The sequence below is a fragment of the Blennius ocellaris genome (assembly GCF_963422515.1).
Source record: "Blennius ocellaris genome assembly, chromosome: 6".
In the NCBI taxonomy this organism is placed as follows: domain Eukaryota; kingdom Metazoa; phylum Chordata; class Actinopteri; order Blenniiformes; family Blenniidae; genus Blennius; species Blennius ocellaris.
In genome coordinates, this window is record NC_137655.1 from 18517591 (window position 1) to 18538946 (window position 21356).

General features: G+C 43.3%; 2 protein-coding genes across 2 annotated transcripts; both read left to right on the forward strand.

Annotated features, from left to right (window-relative positions):
- Nucleotides 1-870: 870 nt before the first annotated feature.
- On the forward strand, nucleotides 871-10325 carry morc3a (MORC family CW-type zinc finger 3a). The gene is made up of 19 exons (XM_080498638.1): nucleotides 871-910; nucleotides 2832-2904; nucleotides 3238-3370; nucleotides 3509-3755; nucleotides 3888-4027; nucleotides 4181-4328; nucleotides 4890-5018; nucleotides 5112-5234; nucleotides 5326-5423; nucleotides 5567-5674; nucleotides 5760-5888; nucleotides 6323-6394; nucleotides 6553-6580; nucleotides 6695-6802; nucleotides 7724-7832; nucleotides 7920-7992; nucleotides 8091-9123; nucleotides 9438-9613; nucleotides 9705-10325. Exons 1-19 carry the CDS (start codon nucleotides 872-874, stop codon nucleotides 9844-9846), a joined length of 3108 nt encoding a protein of 1035 aa, XP_080354764.1. The 5' UTR covers nucleotide 871; the 3' UTR covers nucleotides 9847-10325.
- Nucleotides 10326-12125: 1800 nt separating this feature from the next.
- Nucleotides 12126-20323, forward strand: chaf1b (chromatin assembly factor 1, subunit B; the record flags this gene model as incomplete). Its single annotated transcript, XM_080498205.1, has 13 exons — nucleotides 12126-12251; nucleotides 13111-13243; nucleotides 13365-13485; nucleotides 14398-14501; nucleotides 14604-14700; nucleotides 14797-14881; nucleotides 15978-16071; nucleotides 16172-16241; nucleotides 16430-16521; nucleotides 16673-16832; nucleotides 17788-18345; nucleotides 19140-19228; nucleotides 20223-20323. 13 exons carry the CDS (start codon nucleotides 12126-12128, stop codon nucleotides 20321-20323), a joined length of 1830 nt encoding a protein of 609 aa, XP_080354331.1.
- Between the last annotated feature and the right edge of the window lie 1033 nt (nucleotides 20324-21356).

Below are 21356 nucleotides of genomic sequence, written 5' to 3' on the forward strand. Positions count from 1 at the left end.
TGTCGGGAGCGGCCTCCCCACCACCTCAGACCTCTACACAGCACGATGCAGGGGGAGGGCTCTCCGCATCATGAAGGACTCCACCCACCCAGCACATGGACTGTTTCAGCCCCTCCCCTCAGGAAAGCGGCTGAGGAGCATTCGGAGCAAAACCACCAGGCTCAGGAACAGCTTCTTCCCCGAAGCTGTGAGACTTGTGAACTCGAGCCATGTTCCATAGACTCCCTCATCTTCCTGCACTACAAACACTTTACACTTACATTTCTGCTCTTGTATATTTGTATATATTTTACGCTCTATATATTTTATTACTATATATTTTATTACTGGCTCACCGGGACCTGAGTCCAAATTTCGTATCATTTCTTTTGATATGACAATAAAGAATCCTTGAATCCTTGAATCCTTGACCTTCACTCCCCCAAAAGCCAGGGGGTGATTTGCTACACCCTATGCATAAACACAGTTCACTTCTTTGACACGCCAGCAGTTTTCACTTGTAAATGCTGCACTCTCCATCTGTTCTTCCCCGAAGTCCTGGCACATGATCATACAGATACAGGCTTTCTCTCGTATCTTGAATTGCAGTGTCTCCTGGACTTCTCTCCTCCCGACCCTACCATTCTCCCTCCCTAAACCGAAAAACGCAGCATTTAAACATTTGACCAGACTGACATATATTTATTTATTTTATTTATTGCTCTCCTACCAACATTTATTTGTTGTTATTCATTGAGCCCGTGTCACAAAGACACATTTCGACCTGGGTAGTACACGGCTGGCACCAGTAGGGGGCGATGTGCGTGGAAAAACCCGACTGTGGAGCACTGGGTCGGCGAAAGATCGACGAAGAGGAGAAGGAAGTGGGAATATGGCGGCCAAGGCAGACCGTGGAGTCCCGCTGAGCACTGTAAGATACTTTTACCGCGTTCTTTTTTAAAATACTTGTCTTTAATTCTGATCTCAGAATAAAACATAAATGTGGGAACACTGCCAGTGTCGGGAATATAGTTAAAGTGGTGTCGATAGAGCAGTATTCCAGTGATTTCTGTGTATCCAGACAGTATTGTGGGGCTCGTATTTGTTTACACCACAGCTTCTCTCTTTATTAAACATTCGGGCTCTTCATTGTGGCACATCGTTCATGTAATTTTGTAAGTTTTGATAGAAACCTAGAAATCCAGTGTCTATGTATGTGTGAGGATATCATATTCGAGCGTTGACTTCTGTTTTTGTTTGTTGGGGGTTTTTTTCAGTTTACTGTTTGTTTGCCTAGTCACTCTACCAGAATAATCGCACGTTGGAATTTAATATGTTGTTTTATTTACAAAGTGTTGTTGTTTGTGTGCGGGTGTAATCGGCACTCATTGAGACACAGTCGTAGGACAGACGGTCCCCCGGCAACACAGCCTGGGAAAAATCACACGAACTTCATCTTTTAATGAGACACAAAACCAAAAAAAACAACATTTTCCAGCAGTCTTCCAGAGGGAAAACTCTAAACAGTGGGATTCCGGTGCTTTCTTAAATGTCTACAGAATAAATTTTTGCTGATTGTGTACTGTAATGTAGTTTTAAGAATCAAAATACAACTTGTATTATATGTTAAAAAAATAAATAAAATACGACCTAAAATATCTACGATGATAGTGACTCATCATGATACGTTATAGTTAATTTGCTGAATTTGTCACTTGAAATGTCCAGAAAGCACAGTTGTGGTTATCAAACATCCACATGGCCCGTTGCTGCTGGAGCTGGAATTCTTTATTTGTGACTTTCTGCTGTCAGTAAGTTGCGTAACTTGTAACTCCAGTGGAGATGAAACGACATGACAACGACTTGTCAGCTGATGTGCTGGTGAATCATAGTATTTGACTTCAACACAGATTAAACCGTCAGTGTTAAACCCCCATTTTTTGGCTGTAATTCTCTCTCTCTTTTTTTTTTTTTTTTTTTTAATTTCGGCCCTCTCTCTCCCCTCATGTTCACCCATCTGCTGCCACACCACAGAAGCTGTGTTTAAAACTTGTTTTTTTTGTTGTTGTTAATAAATCAATCAATAAATCAATACAAATCTAGTCACACCCACAGGTGTTGTAAGACCTGCTCAACGTGGAGCTCCAGACGGTTTCATAGTGTTTCCAGGGTGAACTCGGCAGACCACAGCCAGCCTTGCGTGCGTTATAGAAAATCTAAGGCCTCTTAGAGTTTCTGACCGACATGTGTGGAGTACGACTTATCCGCGAGAGTCACAGATGTCGCCTGTTCTCATCACCCCAGGATACTCCTGATAATAAACTAGTTTCCCCGTCGCCAGGTCGGTGCCACCCCGACCACGGTTTACCAGCATTTGTCAGCTGAGGCCCCACGAATCAGGACTGTTTTTATTACAGTTTTATTACAGATTATCCACTACAGTGTGCAGCAATTTCCTGCACTGTGAAAGATAGATTTGGTGGCTTGATGAAAATGTGCGCAATCCCACAGTGAAATTCAGGCTCTGTTCATTATAATAGAATAACTGCTTGGGTAAAAGACCAATGATAAAGACTTGGAGGCAAATCTGGTAACTGACTTGTGATGTTATTAAGTTGATGACTATGTCTATTAAGTCTATTTGTGCTACTTTTCTTCTATTAGAAGACGTAATAATGTAGTAATTAGTACATTTGTTCAATGGCGAATAATCCAGTGTAAGAGGTGCTTTTTTTTGTGTGTGTGTGTCAGTATGTCAGATGTTTTATATTTACACACGTAATCAAGCAAGTTTCATCAGAAAGTTCCACGACGACTTGAAAACAGTGTAAATGTCTGTGTTTCTCTCACAGCTTTCACGAAACTTTCTCCACTCCAACTCCACGAGTCACACATGGCCCTTCAGCGCCATCGCCGAGCTCATAGGTGAGTCACTGTCACACGACCTGAGACGGAAGGGTTTCCATTTTACCACCTGTTATGACTCACTTTATTTATTGACACTTGTGAGTCACACCCATTCACCATGTTTTGCGAATATCGAGTAAGGCGTTAAACATCAATTATTACTTTATTATTACTATAAAGCTCATAAAGTGTTTGACACGATTGAATTAAACATATATATATATATAACAAAAATTGAAGCTGTTGAATCAGTCCCTCCTTACAACTCTGTACATCTACAGCTTTTACAATGTTGGGAAACAAAAAAAAGACAACTTTTGATTTTCATGTGCCATTTCTTCTTTCCACAAGACAACGCCTACGACCCAGATGTCCGAGCCAAACAGTTCTGGATCGATAAGACTGTGGTCAAAGGGCAGCCATGCCTCTGCTTCATGGACAACGGGAACGGCCTGGACTATCAAACCATGCTCAAGATGCTCAGGTGCAAAACCCCGCCCCTCCTCTGTATTTCTCCAACGTTCAAGAACCCAGTGCCCCAAAAAGTAACTCCTGCCTGCGAGTTACACCTGTCAAAATGTCAAATCTCGCCAATAACCTCTGACGTCTTCTCCACATTTAGTTTCGGGTACAGCGACAAGACGGCGGTAAATGGCCAGGAGCCCATTGGAATCTACGGCAACGGCTTCAAGTCCGGATCCATGCGACTCGGCAAAGACGCCATCGTCTTCTCGAAGTCCGTCAACGCCTTGTGCGTCGGGATGCTGTCTCAGACTTACCTGGAAAAGATTGACGCCAGTCAAATTCGAGTGCCGATCGTTTGTTTTGAAAAACGGGGCAACAATAAGCATATCCTTTACACCGTCAGTGTGAAAGACTCTTGTCTTCGAGCCCTATCAAAGGAGCGCAGTTGAAATGTCTCGTTACGATGACGCGTATTTCTCAGACGTTCCCGTTGTGATTGTCCTTAACGTCCAAGTGCACATTATGTCCCCGAAGAGTACAAAACCAGCCTGCGGGACATTCTGCAGTATTCCCCCTTCAACACACAGGAAGAGCTGCTCACTGAGATCAATGCCATCGGTCAGCACTGGTCCATAACGAAAACTGGCACTCGAATCATCATCTGGAATCTCCGCAGGTCGGTCTCATCCATGCCAAATATCTGGTCTGCATGCAGAAGTCTTCTGAAGTAGACATATCCACAGTTGTTCATGTAAAAATGGCGCTTCACCATAATACCAGCGGCATCTTACTTGTTGTCCTGGCGAATCTTTTTCCACATTTCTTTCAGGACGTCGTCGGGGACAACAGAGTTCGATTTCGAGAAAAACCGATACGACATCCGGATTCCATCTGAGGTCTACGAGACGATGAACAGAGACGCTCAACGTGTGGACAGCATCGTCTCGTACACTCCAGAAAGTGTCTTCTCACTCCGGGTAGGAAGCAGGAATGTGCGGGTTTTTGAACTCAATCATAAAGACCATATTGAGGCCGAGTGAATATTTGAAGTTCCGTTTGTTCTTTCATCAGTGTTGCATCAGTACTGCTTTGGGTCGGGGTCGTGTACAAATGCACATACATAGATAATTTAACAATGCAAATTTGCAGAAATTCACTAATGTTTCCTAGTCAAACACCGTTTTATATATATACTTATATATATTTATATACACTGTTGTTTCAATGCAGCTTATTTGTTGTAATTGTTGTTGATGAATAAAATTGTGTTACTTTTTTTTAAAAATATATATAGATATTAGAAACTTTAGATCCAAATGCACAAAACACCATTAAAACACTTTTTATATTCCGTATTGAATTTTGCTATGCATCTTTTTTATTTGCATTAAATATGGTTGTGCAGTGAAAATATTATTACTTTTCCATTGTTATTCAATCTGTATTTCCAAGTCTGAGTTTTATTCCTTGTATTTATCCTCACACGCCCCTTGACGGTCCCAGTTGAACTGACGGCTTGTGTTTTTCATGGCGTTCAGGCCTATTGTAGCATTTTGTACCTGAAGCCTCGGATGCAGATCATTGTGTGCGGCGTGAAGGTGAAATCTCAACTCATCGCCAAGAGCCTGGCCTGGATACGAAAAGATCACTACAGGCCCACATTCCTGGTATAGTTTCACCCCAGATTTTCTTTTTTTTTTTATATATATATATATATGTTTTCCTTTAATGGAGTTTTTGATGTGGCTTTCTTGTTTCAGAATAATATTCGTATTCCTATTACCTTTGGGTATAACACCAAAAGTAAAGAGCAGTACGGCATCATGATGTACCACAAGAATCGTCTCATCAAAGCCTATGAACGCGTGGGCTGTCAGCTGAAGGCGAGTATTTGCCATGACGGCTTTACCGTGCATGCTTTTGACGACATTTCTTAAGTTCTTTTTTAAAGAGTTGTCTCTTTATCGTCTCCAGGCGGATAACAGAGGCGTCGGCGTCATCGGAGTCATCGAATGCAACTTCCTGGAGCCGACCCACAACAAGCAGAACTTTCTGGAATCCGACAAGTACAGGTACCGTCACCAATACTGAATTCGGTTCTGAAAAAGGCACCTGTTGAAATCCCGGAGACGCCTGGTGCAGAAATAAACGTATGTTTTTTTTTTTTTTTTTTAATGTCTGAGACGTCTGACAATACAATTGAATCTCCACACAGGAAAACCATGACCAGCCTGGGCATCAAACTCGAGGACTACTGGAAGGAGATCCGCTTCCGCAGTAATAAAGAGAATCCAAACAGCGCCGTGCCAGTGGAGGACACCGTGTAAGCACGATCTGCATTGGTTTTTGCATCGATTTGCATTGTGTTCGTCCACACATTTAAATTAACAGAGTTGACTTTTCTTTAGTAAGCAGCCAGATCAGAACTGGGTGCAGTGCGATGAGTGTTTGCACTGGCGCAAACTCCCCGACGGGATCGACTGCAGCAAGCTGCCGGACAAATGGTTCTGTCGCATGAACCCTGATCCTCAGTTCAGGTAATAAAATAATAAAAACGCCCCTTCAACAGAATCTCAAATTGTTTCATTCTCTTTAGTTTCATTTGTGCAAAAGCAAGTCACAATACAGTCAATTAGGGGAACATAAGAGTTGGGTAAAATCAAGTTTAAGGGTGTATATTTTAAAAATGGTCATAGTTGTGGTACTTCTCAAACTATAAATGGGGTACCCAGAATATTAGACACCCTTATTTTTGAACTACCCTTTCCTTTTTTTTATCCTTTAATTCTAAGTTGTTTAATAAACATACAGTGACATTTAAAGTGAATATCTATGAATTATTTCGCATCAGAATCGCTCGTCCATCCTTTGTTCACACATCAATGTTTACTGAAAACTGGCAGAAATAAGTTATGGCTATAAGGTATTTTTCTTAAAAGTCAAACTCAAATGTTAAATTTGCCCTGCGCAGGAGCTGCAACATAGATGAAGAACCTGAAGACTCTGACGACGACCAACCGTACCGCAAGACCTACAAGGAGCAGTAAGTCACATGTTACCTTTAATGACACGGTCTTATCTTTGGCCTGTGGGTTGCACTCCTAAAATGATGTTAGAATTTACTAAATCAAAGCTTGCATGTTAAAAGAAGTGGGATTATTGTCTTTGGGAGTCTTAACTGTTGTGACTTGTTTCTTACAGAGAGAGAGAGGACAAAAAAAAACAGATGGTACGGATCAAATGCTACATTTGATTGATGATATTGATCACTAATTCCATAGGAATTCGCACATCAATTCTAATGAATAGTGATTTATTTTTTTATTTTTTTATTTCCTTTTAGGCTGATGAGCACAGACGTCAGGAACAGCAGCGCCTCGCTGCACTCTCCAGAAAAACCGAGGCTTTCCAAAGACGAAGCGATGAGATTCTACAAAATCTTCATAAAGCAGTGCGTTTCCCATTCTGCACCAATGGGTCTTATTTGTCTTTTTTTTTTTTTTGCTTTCATTATGGACACACGGGCAATTGGCAAGCAACATAACTACATAAAGCAAATCAGAAAGCTGATAGAGGAGAAATGCATGTAATAGATACAGTCTAGGGAAGTATAAACAGAAATAAATACACAAATTGACTTTCTCTGCAACAAAAATAGTTGCCTGATCTTATCAGAGTGCAGATTTCGAGAAAGACGGTCGTTTCTGCTCGCCAGGTCTTACAAAGGCTCAGGCTTTACACAAAATATTCCTTTAGGGCAGGGGTGTCAAACTCATTTTAGTTGATGGGCCACATCCAACTAATCTGACCTGGACAAGTCAACAAGTCAAACACAACATATTAAACTGCAGATATGGACCAATGCAAAGTCTTTCCTTCTTTTGATCCTTTTGTAGCTGCAAGAATTTGCCAGTCTATTCTGAAATATACATATTAAAGGAAATCAGATATTATTATATTTGCAGAAGAAAACCCTCAGTCACCTGTATCTGGATATCTTATTCCGGATTAAAACAATTTGTCATCATCTAGAAATTGTTTTGAGTTTACGTGTCTAAAGTATCATTTCACATAAATTGGACTCATTGTTTATTGTGAAAGGTGTTGTGTTGTGTTAATGTCGGGGGTCAAATTCTGACCAAGGGCGGTTTTCAATGTCATTTTTGCCAATCTAGTGTTTTTTGATCAGCCTCTGTCAGTTTTCATTTTCATACTTTAAAAAAACAAATCACATGGCGGGCCGGGTTAGATCCTCTGGCGGGACGGTTCTGACCCCCCCGGGCCGCATGTTTGACACCCATGCTTTATGGGTACCACAGCAGAATGGTTTACTTTCAGGCGTGCTCAGGTCATTCTGTTTTCTTGTTGCCAGGCGACCTACTCACCCTCCACTCCCATGACCCCAGAGAGTCGACCATTCCAGGGTGGCGCAGCGAGGGCGGAATCCTCCACTCAGTTTTATTCCAATATTTCACAAGCGGGTAAGAAAAGGAACATTCCCGGCCTGCGAAGCTTCGAGAAATAAAAAGCCCTCGAGTGAAAAAGCACTTCCTGTTCTTTGCGCGCAGCCTGCAGCCCCTCCAGCAGCAGTGGCCTTCCAGTCATAACAAGCGTCTGCTCGCTCTCTGTGGACGTCCAGAGGTAGGATTCCGTCGTCGTCTTGAGTATGGAAAAGACACATTTAACCAAGTCACGTGAAAGCAGGACGTGTGCTCACGCTGTTTTATTGTGCTCTGCAGTGGGAAAAGAAAGTGTCCTTTTCCTCCACAAGCGTCAAAAAGACCTCAGACGAATGGCGTCCACAGGAGCAGCTCGGGCGCGCCGGCGGCGGTGAACGTGAGCTCCGCCAGCTCCCCGGCTGTGCCCGTCGTCAGTTGCAGTGAGGACGACGAGGACGACACCGACGACGACCTCGTCATCTTGGAGAACGCCAGCACGCCCAAACCCAAGCAGACGGCCGCCGACGTCAAGAAGGTGAAGCTGGAAGAGGATCAAAGTGGCGTCGAGATCAGCATGCTGCTGGAGTGCAGCGATGACGCTGCTGTGGACGACCCCCCGGGTGCCGGAGGCGCCGACTCGGCGGCGGGTTCCCCGTCGGCGACGCCCGCCAAAATGTGCACGACCACCACCCAGACGGAGACGCCCAAAGTGAAGCAGGAGAACCCGGGTCAGAGGTCAACGGAAACGGAGCGGAGAGCAATGCAGGCCGCGGGCACCATTAACGGTACAGAACAGGGAGCGGACCCGGGGTCCTGCGACGTCGGGCAGAGAGAATTTAAGCAAGAAATCGAAGGGGACGACGGAGGACAGCCGGCGTTGCATAATGGAGTGGGAAGCGAAGAAAAGGCCGGGCCTTCCCACGCCATAGCACGCGACGGAACACGCCACCCGGCTCATTTCAACAGCATCGCCGAGGTGCAGGAGCAGCAAGACCGGCTCATGGAGCTCATGCAGGACACGGCGAATGAAAGAGACGCTTTAAAAGAGCAAGTCCGTCAACTGACCCGCCAGCTGGAGGGACGCCCCGACGTCAATGTGAAGAAGGAGTGCTCGCACCAAGCCAGCCAGACGGAAGACACGGAGGAGATGAGCTACAAAAGTCTGTTTGAAAAGGCCAAACAGAAAGTCGACGAGTTGATTAAAGACAAAGAGGCTTTGCTGTTGACGCCTGCCGGTCGAGGCGAGGCAGAAGATGAGGTCGCTCTGCAAGTGGAAAGACTCCTCGGTGATCTGGCTCAGACAAACCAGAAGAAGGATGAACTTGCCTTACAGGTCAGTGTTCTCACTCCGATCTGAGCACCGGGTGTTTAATACACATCGATTGCATCCGTCACGAATCGGCTCTCTCTTCTGTCATAATGGGACTGACTTCATACTCCTGAGTGGTAAACCTTAGAAATGCACATAAAAAAACCCTCGCCGAGCTTTATGTAAAATGTTACGGTAAAAAGCAAGAAGTCCACAATGTTCACTGTACATCGTTGGTCTTGTGTGTCTTTTTCTGAAACCTTCTGTCGTACAGTTTTACATTGATCTCTGTTAACGTCTCCCCTCCTCCGGCGGTTCACTGCGGAATCTGGGACCAGGTGGGAAGTCTGGAAGAGGCAAAAACAAGGCTGGCGGCCGAGTGCGAGGAGCTCAAGGCGAGGCTGCGGCGGCGGAGCGAAGAAGAGCCATCGACCAGCTCGTCCTCCGCTCATCCGCTTCCAGGGGAGGAAGGACAGTCGTCAAACTCTGACCCACATTCGGACGCTTTCAGGAGGTGGGAGAATCACTCACTTCGCACTTTGATGGAATTGTCAAACGGTCGTTGTGTCATTTCCCCCTCCGTTTCTCTCTCCTCTCGTTCCCAGTTTGGTTCAGCTCCGGCACAACGTCGGCCGTTACCTCATCCCACACGTTCCGGCTCTGGACCTGGAGCAAGTGAACTACGAGTGCAGTGTCATCGATGAGATCCTTGAACAGCTCCTCAGTCACCCTCAATCTACTTTATAGGCTGCGGGTGTGACATTTTTAACACATGAAATCAATTCACATTAAAGATTTTTTATCAGTGCAGGGTGGGAGGTTTCCTTGAACTATGTGTTTTTTACTGTTTTAATTCATGAGCTGCTTTGCACTGTTTCTGCAACAGAACAGCAAAATAACAGAATACCATTCCTGCATAAGGGAATACTCTTTGATTAGATTGAGGAAATGACGCCTCAATCCGTAGCACCTCCTCTTGAGGTTCACCAGTCCTCAACAAAATCTTTAGATAGATACTACCTGTTGTGTTATATATGTATATAGCTTCAAATCTGTTTTTATATTCCCATCATGTTTAAGTAAGTCCGGTGACACTGTCATTTTGCCCTGCAGCAAGAAGGAGAGTTCATCTTTTTACCTTATAGTATTTTATCGAGGCCTCATCCTATTAAATCTGGTGGGGAAATTATTTTAATAGCACATTGTGGGTTTGTATTACACAAATATGTCATCAAGCTTATGTTGGGGGGTGGGGGGGGGCTTTGTTCTTAACTTGTTTGCATGTATTTTATCATGAGGAATAAGAACTACAAAATATTGTGGATTCATGAATGTAATTCTTTCTTTGAAAGAAGTGTGTTGCTTTTTTTTTTTTTACTGGACAGTCTTTGCTGCAAATAAAGTTTGTTTGCGTTCCAAACCTTTTATTCAAAGTTTCTTCCTTTACCAAATGTATTCAAGTCTTTGATGTAAGATTGTTACAATTATTGGAATTTGGAATCTTACATAAAAATGACTTGTTTGGTGCTTTGTTTTTATTCGACTGGCTGCTCGCTTGCTTGCTTCACAGCAAAAATAGCTCGAGGTCGTTTCTGGCTTTGCATGATCTTCCAGTGCATGAGTCTGTTTTCACCCGCAGTCAAAAAGCATGAATTCAGGGGGTAATAACTGATTGTAAATTGCCTGTAGGTATACATGTGTGGTTGTCTGTGGTTGCAAATGCATTATTTCTCAACGTTTTTATCCAATCATGTATATTTTTACAGGTTTTATTTAACTGAATGCTCTCTTTGCAGAGTTGGCATGTTATCTTTGTGTGTGTTTTGATTTTTCTTTATTCTACAGGTATTCCAATATCCTCCTGAAAAAATGTCTTTGAGGAAAATGAATGACTGTGGACTTTAAAATGAATAAAATTGGTGTGGGGGGGGACTAGAAGTTGCTCCCTGAATAAGGTCCTTGAACCCCCAAACTGCTCCCTGGCGAAGGGTTAAATGCAGTGGCCAGCTTTCACTGTACATTTGTTTTACATGTGACAAATAAAACATGGGATGAAGAGCTATCATCAAACCATATTCTTTATTTGCGTGTGAAACGTGACAGATGAAGCATTATTGGTCATCCTCGTGATCCATGATATTTATATCATTTGCTTTTTGTACATTTAGTTGTAGGAGTTCACATGCGCAGATTTCACATCTGTTGCAATGCAAAGACTTATTTATGATATTATTAATTATATGTATTAATTAATTAACTGTGTTATGAGCCTGTATGATCTACTATATTACTACTTTGGTTTAGTAGATAGCTGTGGCCATTGGCTCGTGCACACACGTTGTATGCAAGTGATCTACGAGGAGGGGATATGTTTAACTCTTTTTTTCAAGTTTCGACTATGCACATGTGTGAATATGTCACATCTGAGGTATAATATCGGCTTTATCCGTCACAAGCACTGCAGATGCACCGCTCACCAGCGCCTGTCACGACGAAGGTCAGGTCATAAAGTTGACAGAGTTAGCCCCGCCCCCCTCTGTTTTCGTCCAATCATTGCAGCCCTCTCACCGGAAGTTTTGAATGAACCGTACGCGGGAATTTTAGTCAGCGAGCTGGACGGCGAAGAAGAGGTAAAAAAAAAAAAAAAAAAGTGTAACTTACTCCGAGGTAACATTAGTTTGAAGAATACGTTGGTATAATTATTGTGGGTTTTATTACGAACAAGCTTACGAAGTTTCTGTGACGGGGCTGTGTGAGTATTCGGTTCTGTGCGTTAATTTAGCTGCAAGTCCAGAGAAGGCAGATGCTAACAGCGTTAGCTTCGGTGATGTGGGATTTATCGACACTGGCGGCTACTTCTGCCCTTTTATACCATCATTTGTATGTAATCCATAATGCGTGTCCTGTATTGACAGTTTCGCATCGCTTCGGGGCTTATATACATATACTTTAAGTTATTTCGAGTGTCTTAATACTGGTTTTCTGTCCCCAGAGGTCGGTGTCACACATTAAAAAAAAAAAAAAAAATGAAGGTGGTAACTTGTGAAATAGCCTGGCACAACAAAGAGCCGGTGTACAGTCTGGACTTCCAGCACAGCTCAGATGGACGCTTTCACCGACTGGCCACAGCTGGAGTGGACACGACAGTCCGGGTGAGTGGACATTCACTAAAATCTCAACCCTGCAGTTATTCAGGAGGGAGACGAACGCAATGGAAAATGTCTTATTTGATGGTGACGGTAAGTACACAAGGAAATTTCCCCCCAAAGATGCATTTTTATCAGTCTTAGAAAGACAGTTATGACCATCCATCGGGTTTAGTTGCACTGTTTAGTGCAGCAGCTTTGTGGGAGTGTGAATAATGCCATCAAAAACTTTTCCCAACTAGAGTTGATGCAGCCTGTTTGAAACTGAACAAGATTTCTGCAAGGACAAAACAGAAGTAACCATCACTGGCTCCTCGCAGCCGATCCTCTTCCTTGAACCAGCAGAGAAATTCTCGACACACATCACATGCTGTCTTTGCATTCTTACCTTTTTAACAACCGGACAGCAGAATTGTCTTATGCTTTGCTTTGTATTTAGTTTAACATGTCTTTGTTTACGTCTTTCAGTCCATTGGCAAAAAAAAAACGCGAAATCTTTCCTCGGATTATAGATAATATAACTTTTGGAGATTTGTCAAATTTTTCCATGACAACTTTTATGTGTTTTTTGCAAATTGGTGAGTCTCTTCCTATTTTTATTTAATTGACTAATTTGGTTATTTCGTGCCATTCACACAAAGTGCTTTATGGAGCAAAGTAGTGGTGTGAGTGGTTGTTTGTCATCGGGGTGGACTGGGGACTCCAGCATCCTGCGACACCCCCCCCCCCCCCCCCCCCCCCCGAGACAAAGCAGCATAGAAGGAGATGGGTGGATGTTTTTTTTTCATCGATTTGCTGCCAAGCCTGCGTTGAATGTTGTGTTGTTTTTTTTTTAATTGAGCTGTTTGTGTCATGGTTGGTGCAGCTGTGGCGGGTTGACACGGGTCCAGATGGGAAGGCAGCCGTGGAGTTTCTGTCTAATTTGGTGAGACATACCAAGGCTGTCAACGTGGTGCGCTTCAGCCCCGACGGACAGCTTCTGGCTTCAGGAGGAGATGGTGGGTCACATTTACATTTGCCATACAGATGCTTGCAGTTCTTTTAGAGATTGGACACATTTTCTCAGCATCAAAAAAATTGCTTTAAAATGAATTTTGTTTGGGTTTTTTTTTTATACAGATGCAGTGATCTTGCTGTGGAAGCTCAATGACTCCAAAGAACCTGAGCAGGCTCCCCTGTTTCAGGACAATGAAGACGATCAGCTCAACAAGGAGAGCTGGTCTGTAGTCAAAACCCTAAGGTATGCATGCACCTATTGTACTTCATACAGTGACACGTCATCGATTTTGTGGTCCTTTTTGTCTTTGTTGTAGCAATCAACTTCTATCAAGCAAAACAATTACCTTAAAAGCATCCCTGCAATAGTTTTACCCAAGCTTCCTCGTTCCTATTTAGACCAACCTTCTTTTTTTTTTCTTTTTTTGTTTTTGCTTCATGTCCTCACCGTTTGGAAACTTGAAGGTCACAATTGCTAATTAATTTGATGCTATTATGAGAAAAGCAGTATTTCAAAGTGGTGGCGGTATGAAAGCAATGATCAGTACGAAGCCTTTGTGGGTTTTTTTAGCACATGAAGCCAGAAAACGTGAGCCTCCGCAGACGGCAATGTTTAATTTGTAGGAGTCTGTATTGAGAGGAGGGAGCAGGTTAACTAGGACAAGTGGCGGTTTGAAGGGAGGCAGGAGTAGAACAGTGCATGTGCAGCAACAAAAAAAAGGTGGTGAGAGAGTGAGGATGTGGAGATGGGAGGTTGCCAAGAAACAGGAGGTTTAAGTGCCCATGGTCAATGGGCCAAAGCAGTGGAAAGTGAAAAAGAGGCGGGAGAGAGTGAAGACAAAAAAGTGCCAGGAGTGATCTGTGAAAGGATCCCAGCGATGTCGACATGGACGGCCGACCGGATGGTATTGAAATCAGCCATATTCACTCTACTGGACCTGGCAAGGCTGCAGATGTCCAGGTTTAAGATGTGTGAAGATGGAGGATAACGGGGATTGATGCTATTGGAATTGGAATTGTGTGTGTGTGCGCATTTTACATCCGCAGTAAAACAAATGAGTATCTGGATGCACCGAGTTCAAGTGAAGCCCTGGCTGTGTTTATGCCGAACTTGGAGTCATATTCTCAAATGTTCTCGTCATTTTCACCTTTGAAGGGGCCACATAGAGGATGTTTACGACATCTCGTGGACACGCGACGGCAACTTCATGGTCTCTGGGTCCGTTGACAACACTGCTATTATGTGGAACATCAGCAAGGGTTAGTTCAGAGTCTGAAACAACTCCTATGTGTTAAAGAATGTACGTTTGGTTTCACTCTCTGTTGATTAAAGCGCCTGTCTTCGTTACGTTTGGGATTCAGGACAGAAGCTGTGCATCTTGAATGACCACAAGAGTTACGTGCAGGGCGTGGCCTGGGACCCTCTGGGCCAGTACGTCGCCACACTGAGCTGTGACAGGTAGAGAAACCCACGGATCCCACTTCCTGCTTGTTTCCATGACATATTTGACTTTGACTTTTTACAGCAGCGTCTTTTGTTTTCGTCTTTCTTCAGGGTGATGCGCGTGTACAGTACACACACGAAGAAGAAGGCCTTCTCGGTCAGTAAAATGAGCCCCGTGCCACAGGCAGAGGGAGAGGTCAGTGGAATCTGATTTTACGTGGAGAAGAATCCGGTGATGCAATGGACTTTTTACATTGGTCACTTCCGACACGATTTCAAACTTCTTTTTTTTACAGTTGTGTACCATCTGAGAAAATGTTGCGCTCTGCGCTCTTTCACCAACCTGAAATAAACAGTTGAAACAAAATCCTTCAAAAAAAAAAAGTGACAAAACCACCAAAACACCTACTTTTCTATATCGTGAAACTTGAGCTTCAATGCAACATGAAGCTAAATCTTTGTAGAAATGGTCAAACTTTGTTCTCCTCACTTTAAAGGATCAACATCTTTTTGTGGCTTCAGACGAGTTTTATTTCCTGGAAAGTGACAAAAACAACTCTTTTCAGCCATAAATGTTTTCATGGTTTCCACTTAAACACCGGTGTTTAGAACATGTGATAATTCCTGCTCTGCTCTCGGTGTCCTCAAACTTAATTACTCCTGATATTTTTTGTTTAAGCTCACACTAAAAAGCCCCACATCCGTATCTTTTAATGGGTTTTGATCGTTTGTCATTTTCAATTTGTTGCACTTTGTGCAACGATAAATATATTCTGTCTCGGGTGACATACGTATCATATTCAATGTACCAGATCAGTAGATTTGCATTTTTTTTTTTAACAGTAATTCTCAAACAGAATCACATTTTGCATTGCATCAAATAAATCAAAATAAATCAAATCAGCTGCTTACTTAAAAAAAAAAAGTTTCCCCACATGTGCCACGAGGTGTCAGATGAGCAATGCACCCAGTAAAGTGCTGTCAATCTTCCCTCGCAAATAATCAGTGGCTGCATCCGAAAACATAACTGATGAACATTACAACGTTTGGAAAATTCATTCTTTTTAGTTTTTAAATGCATTTCCAGATTACAGTTCCCCTTAAAACTAAAATACTATATAAATATCCCAGTTATTAATTAAAAAAAACACACAAGAGGACGTAAGAAGCTTAACTGTGGATCAAAGAAGCAGGATATATTTAATGACTCTAATCGGTGACGCGGACTGTGTAGTAAAATGAAAGTTTTCACATCGTCGCCCACAGAGCTACTATTGTTTCCACCTTTTCAGGCGAAGCAGTACAGAATGTTCCATGACGACAGCATGAGGTCCTTCTTTCGGCGTCTCTCGTTCACACCTGATGGCTCCTTCCTGCTCGCCCCTGGTACACACACACACAGAAATTTAATTTGTGTCTCGGGATATATGATTTGCTCAAGAATGATTCGTATGAAATGTGCTCACTCCTCTTGTTTCGACCCCAGCTGGATGTGTGGAGCTCGGGGAAAACATCATAAACACCACCTACATCTTTTCCAGGAAAAGTCTAAAGAGGTGATTAGCGTAGCACGTCGCAACGCAAACTGAGACGCTCTCGACGCCACACACTCTCAACTGTGGCTCCCTCTCTCTCTCTCTCTCTCTCTCTGTCTCTGTCTCTCTGTCTCTGTCTCTGTCTCTGTCTCTGTCTCTGTCTCTGTCTCTGTCTCTGTCTCTCTCTGTCTCTGTCTCTGTCTTCGAAGGCCCGTCGCGCACTTGCCGTGTCCAAGCAAAGCCACGCTGGCCGTGCGCTGCTGCCCCGTCTACTTTGAGCTGAGGACCAAAAAGGGAGAAGGTCAGTAAGTGCATTTCAGCCAAGACGGCTTCCGTCTCCTTTTGCTTGTGTTTCTGACTTCTCTCTCTCTGTCTCTGTCTCTGTCTCTGTCTCTGTCTCTCTCTATCTCTGTCTCTCTCTCTCTCTCTCTCCGTCTCTCTCTCTCCTGCAGATGGCGCCGTTCAGCCCCTTCCCAACGTATTCCAGTTGCCGTACAGGATGGTGTTTGCGGTTGCCTCTGAGGACTCCGTCCATTTGTACGACACGCAGCAGACGTTCCCCTTTGGCCTCGTGTCCAACATCCACTACCACACACTCAGCGACCTCACATGGTAACCCGCCGGAAATGTCGTGATCGTCCTCGGCAAAATATCACCGTTATTTGAATTGGATCAAGAATTTCTGCTCGTTTGTTTGTTTGTTTGTTTTTTTGGGGGGGGGGCATGTACAAAAAAACATTCCTCTTAAAGAAAAGATGCTTTGCACCAGATTCAGCCGTTTCCACACAACATTCTAACACTTATTACAATGCCTGCAGTAGCATTAGGAACATGAGCAATAACAAATCACTTTCTTTCCTAAACGTCATACAGAATACTAAAAATCTTATGCAATACATAATACAAACAATGCAATGAGCTGCGACATGATATTACAATACACATTGTAAATATAACCTACAGTAAAATTAGTGTTATTATTATTATAAATGATATCCCACCAATAGTTCTCGCGTCACCATCCATCCAAGCGCTTGTTCTTGTGGACTGCGGGCGTAAACTCAACGACCAGGATGTTTGGGACGGACATGAAAGCTCCCAGACGGACATTCCCACGGTGCCAGCAGCTCCACCACTGGCGCTGCCGCTTCTTAACGCTAAAATCACTGCTATAAACACATTTTCGCCGTCACGTTCACCCGTTCATGCACAAAAATCACTAAAGGTTTCAGTCAAGAGAAAAGTAACACACGAACTTTGGGAGAAATCCTCTTTAATTTGCCTCGATTGAATGAAATCAAGCCCTTTAACCATTTTTTAGGGCAGTAGAAAACACTCGACCACCTTTTTTTTTTTTACTTCGGATTTTAATCAGCCTTAAAAAAAACACATTTCAATGTTAATGTGTTGTAAAAGTCTGTTGGAAAGTGAAAATGTTCACAGTCTTGTAATGTCATGCTAATAACCACATGGTCTGTGTTGGTGTTGAGCGTTATTGTTTATGTAGAGGGGTACGTATCTGATGGATGAATTCCTCTACATGTTTTCCTCCCTTTATCCTGTTCAGGTCCCACGATGGCTCCTTCCTGGCCGTGTCCTCCACCGACGGCTACTGCTCCTTCCTGTCCTTCTCTCCGGGACAGCTGGGGACGCCGCTGAAGGAGCCGCCCGCCCTGGAGGTCTTTGTTCCCAACAGCGGGGAGAAAAAGGGCAAAAAGGCCTCGGCGGCCAGGAACTCGTCTCCGATCTCACAAGCAGCCGTCTCGGCCCAGACCCTGACGCTGCAGGCCGGTGCGGTCAAAGACGCCCGCTCCTCCACCGCCGCCACCACCACCCCCCCTCCAGAGGAAAAGAAGAGCGCCGCCACTCCCAAATCCAAACCTCAGCCCCGGAGGATCACCCTCAACACGCTGGAGGGCTGGGGGAAGACCGGCACCCAGAAAACCCCGGCTCCGTCGGCACCGCCGGCCACCAAGTCTCCTCCGCTCACCCCCACCAGCTCCTCCGAAGCACCGCCACGCCTCACGCCCCTCACTCCCTCCAGCCAGAAAGTCCCGAGTAGTACCAGCAGCGTGGAGCCCACCACCCCCAAGAGCACCGCCACCTCCAAGGGGCCCACCCCGAGGTAAATACCACCACTCAAATCACCGACAGAAAGTGAAAGCCAGAGGTTCTTATTGAACTTTCTTTGTCCACATGGATTTTTTTTCCCCTACTTGTCGTGGAACTCCAGCAGTTGTCATAAAATGTTTTAATTTGATTCTGTTTGCGGTGTCACGATTTGCCTCGACTTACAGTTTAGTTAGTTATTGACGTGCTTCCTAATCCAAGACTGCATAATAAGAACTGTTCAGCTTTGTTTTGACTGGAGACGGTTCGTCATGATCTCCCCTTCCCCCTAATGGTTAAAGTAACTAAGCTGATTACATGATTACATCCAAACATGCTGTTTACATCAAGGCCAAGAAATCACTGTGGCCTTTTTAAAAGTGTGTTTAGTTGTTTTAATGCAGGAGAAATGTAAACGTCTTGGGACTGTTGATATATTTTTTTTGGGGGGGGGGGCGTTTACATGCCCCCCAAAATACGAGTGTGAACAAAGCCCTGTCTGGTATGAGGATTCGTTGGACCCCCCACTGACTATAAAATCATAATCGCTCTGACAGACTGCTCTCAGACAATGGCAGGCCTGCTACGCTCATATGCACAAGTTTTTTGGGGGTTTTTATTTGGTCGTAGGATTCACTGTTGGGCAACAATTACATCAGTTAAACAAAGAAAAGGCTAAATTGAGTAAAAAACGCACGACTTTTCTTTCACCTTAATGTGTTTTTTGTTTGTTTTTGTTTTTATTCTTGATTTACTACTTTCACTCTTTGTCTTCTACTTTAAATCTTCATTTGTTGTGTTTGTTTGCAGGAGAGTTTCTTTGACTCCCGTCGCAGCTCGATCGTCAGGCTTCGGGAGGCTGTTCAGCTCTCCCTCCTCCACAGAAAAGGCCAAACATGGTCAGTGACAATGACTTCCTCATTTACAACTGGAAACATATCATTTCTGCATTTTAGCTTTCTCTGACAGTGTCATGTCTTTACCTTCACTACAACATATTTGCAATTAACTAGTTTGGGGGAAAAAACAATTCGGCAAACATTTTGAAAATTACTCAATGGTGGCCCAATAGTACTGGATTTTTTATTTTTTTTCCCCAAGATCAAAAGTGCAAAGATATGCAGAACAATATTTGGCGCTATATAAATGAAGTTGAATTGAATATAATGTGGCCAGTGTTTGTCATCGTCTGCAGCTCTGCTATAAACGATAATAATAGATGGTGTGGATATCTGCTGCAGTCAGGCGTAGTAACAAATGAACAAACAAACCAAAATCACTTTAGCGAAGTCTGATGAGCCAAACTTTGTTTGAAACGCCTCAACGTGAGCGGAAATTTTCCAAGAGCTGTTTGTTAAAATTGAGTACAAATAAAACCAAACTGCAACAATTACTCATTTAGTCAGTTTAAACCAAGGGTGTGTGTGTGGGGTGGTTAGAAACCATTTGAAAGTGCAGGTTGAATAACACGATTTAGCCATATATTAAAATGTTGTTGTTTTTTTTTTTCTGGTTAATTAGCCTGAGCTAAACAATTATCGATTTTGCACAAAAATATATATAAGAAAATCAAAAATCTCACATTCTAGTGAACATTTCTGTGCATATTTACTTAAACACTGCAAAACGATACTACCGGTGCTTATCCGTTAATGACAAGAGCAGGAAGGCCTCCGATTGGCTCCAAATTGATTTTGCACTCTGACGGCCGGTATAAAAGAACAGATCTTCCAGGGATCCAGGAAGTGCCGGGCCAGCGCCCACAGAGACGCTCCAGATCACACACCTCACTCACACACACACACACACACACACACACACACACACACACACACACACGCACGTGTGCACACAACCTTCTGTCAGCTGATGTCTTTGTCTCTCCGCCTCCAGAGCGTCCGTCTCCTCCCACTGACCCAGTGTGTCAACCTCCAGAGTCCAAACGGCCCAAGGCCAGCGGCTCTCCAGAGAAGACCAGCGTCGCCCAGGATTAGAGGCTATTGGGGGGGGGGGGGGGGGGGAAGACAGGTCTGGTGCTGTAAGACCAGAGCAGAGTGCCTGGTGCAGAGAGAGTGTGACGGCGAGGTTTCTACTGCTTCTGCGTGGAGGCGTTTTTGCATTCAGCCACATTGAATCGATTTCTTTTGTAGTTGTGTTTTATATCGTACAGTAAACATGTGATTAGTTCTTTGTATTATAATTTGACTTGTGTGACATTTACAGGCCTAAATGTATTGCGAACCAGAAAAGCGTCTCACTTTTTTGTGTTTCTCAAAAGATGTGTACTTGTTATAATTAAAAGAAAAACTTGCTCTTATAAAACACACAAACAAATGCTATTTTAAGGGTTTTTATTTTGAAATGTTAAATGTGATGTGACTTTTACTTGACAAACTGCTTTTGTAGAAAAAAAAATGCTCAAGCTTTTTAAGAGTCTCTGTATTATTGATAAATAAAGGAGTTTTCAAAATATAGATCAGGTTTTTCATATTTTCATGATAAAGTTTATTGAACTGCACTGAAATCATTACTGGCTAATCTGGTAAAAATGTGTTTAATATTTAGATTTTTTTTTAATATAGGAAGTTTAATGTAATCTATTTGATTTACTCAAGATAAAAGTGAATTTTCTTAATTATTCCTATTCAGTTTGGGATTTTCAAAGCGTCGGAGGTTGAGCTTGAAATATATTTTATCTTCCAACTTCTCCCACATGCTTTGTCTCACGCCAAGTAGTAATTTTTGGTTAAATGTCGACTTCCAAAATGTTCATAAAGAAATATATAACGTCTTCTAGGATCCACAAGCATTAGAAATAAAGATTCCCAGTATTGTCTGAATCTGCGTCCCTCTAAAAGTCTCTGATATCCTTTATAGCTGCTATTGCCTGAAGGATAGAAGCTGCCTACGAATTATCAGTTTTCAAGAAGAGTATGTTTACTCAAATACACATTTAAACAACTATTATTCGCCAATAATAGTACAGGGTTGTCTTTGTCACCTTTCCTACCTTGCATTTTTTTTTTT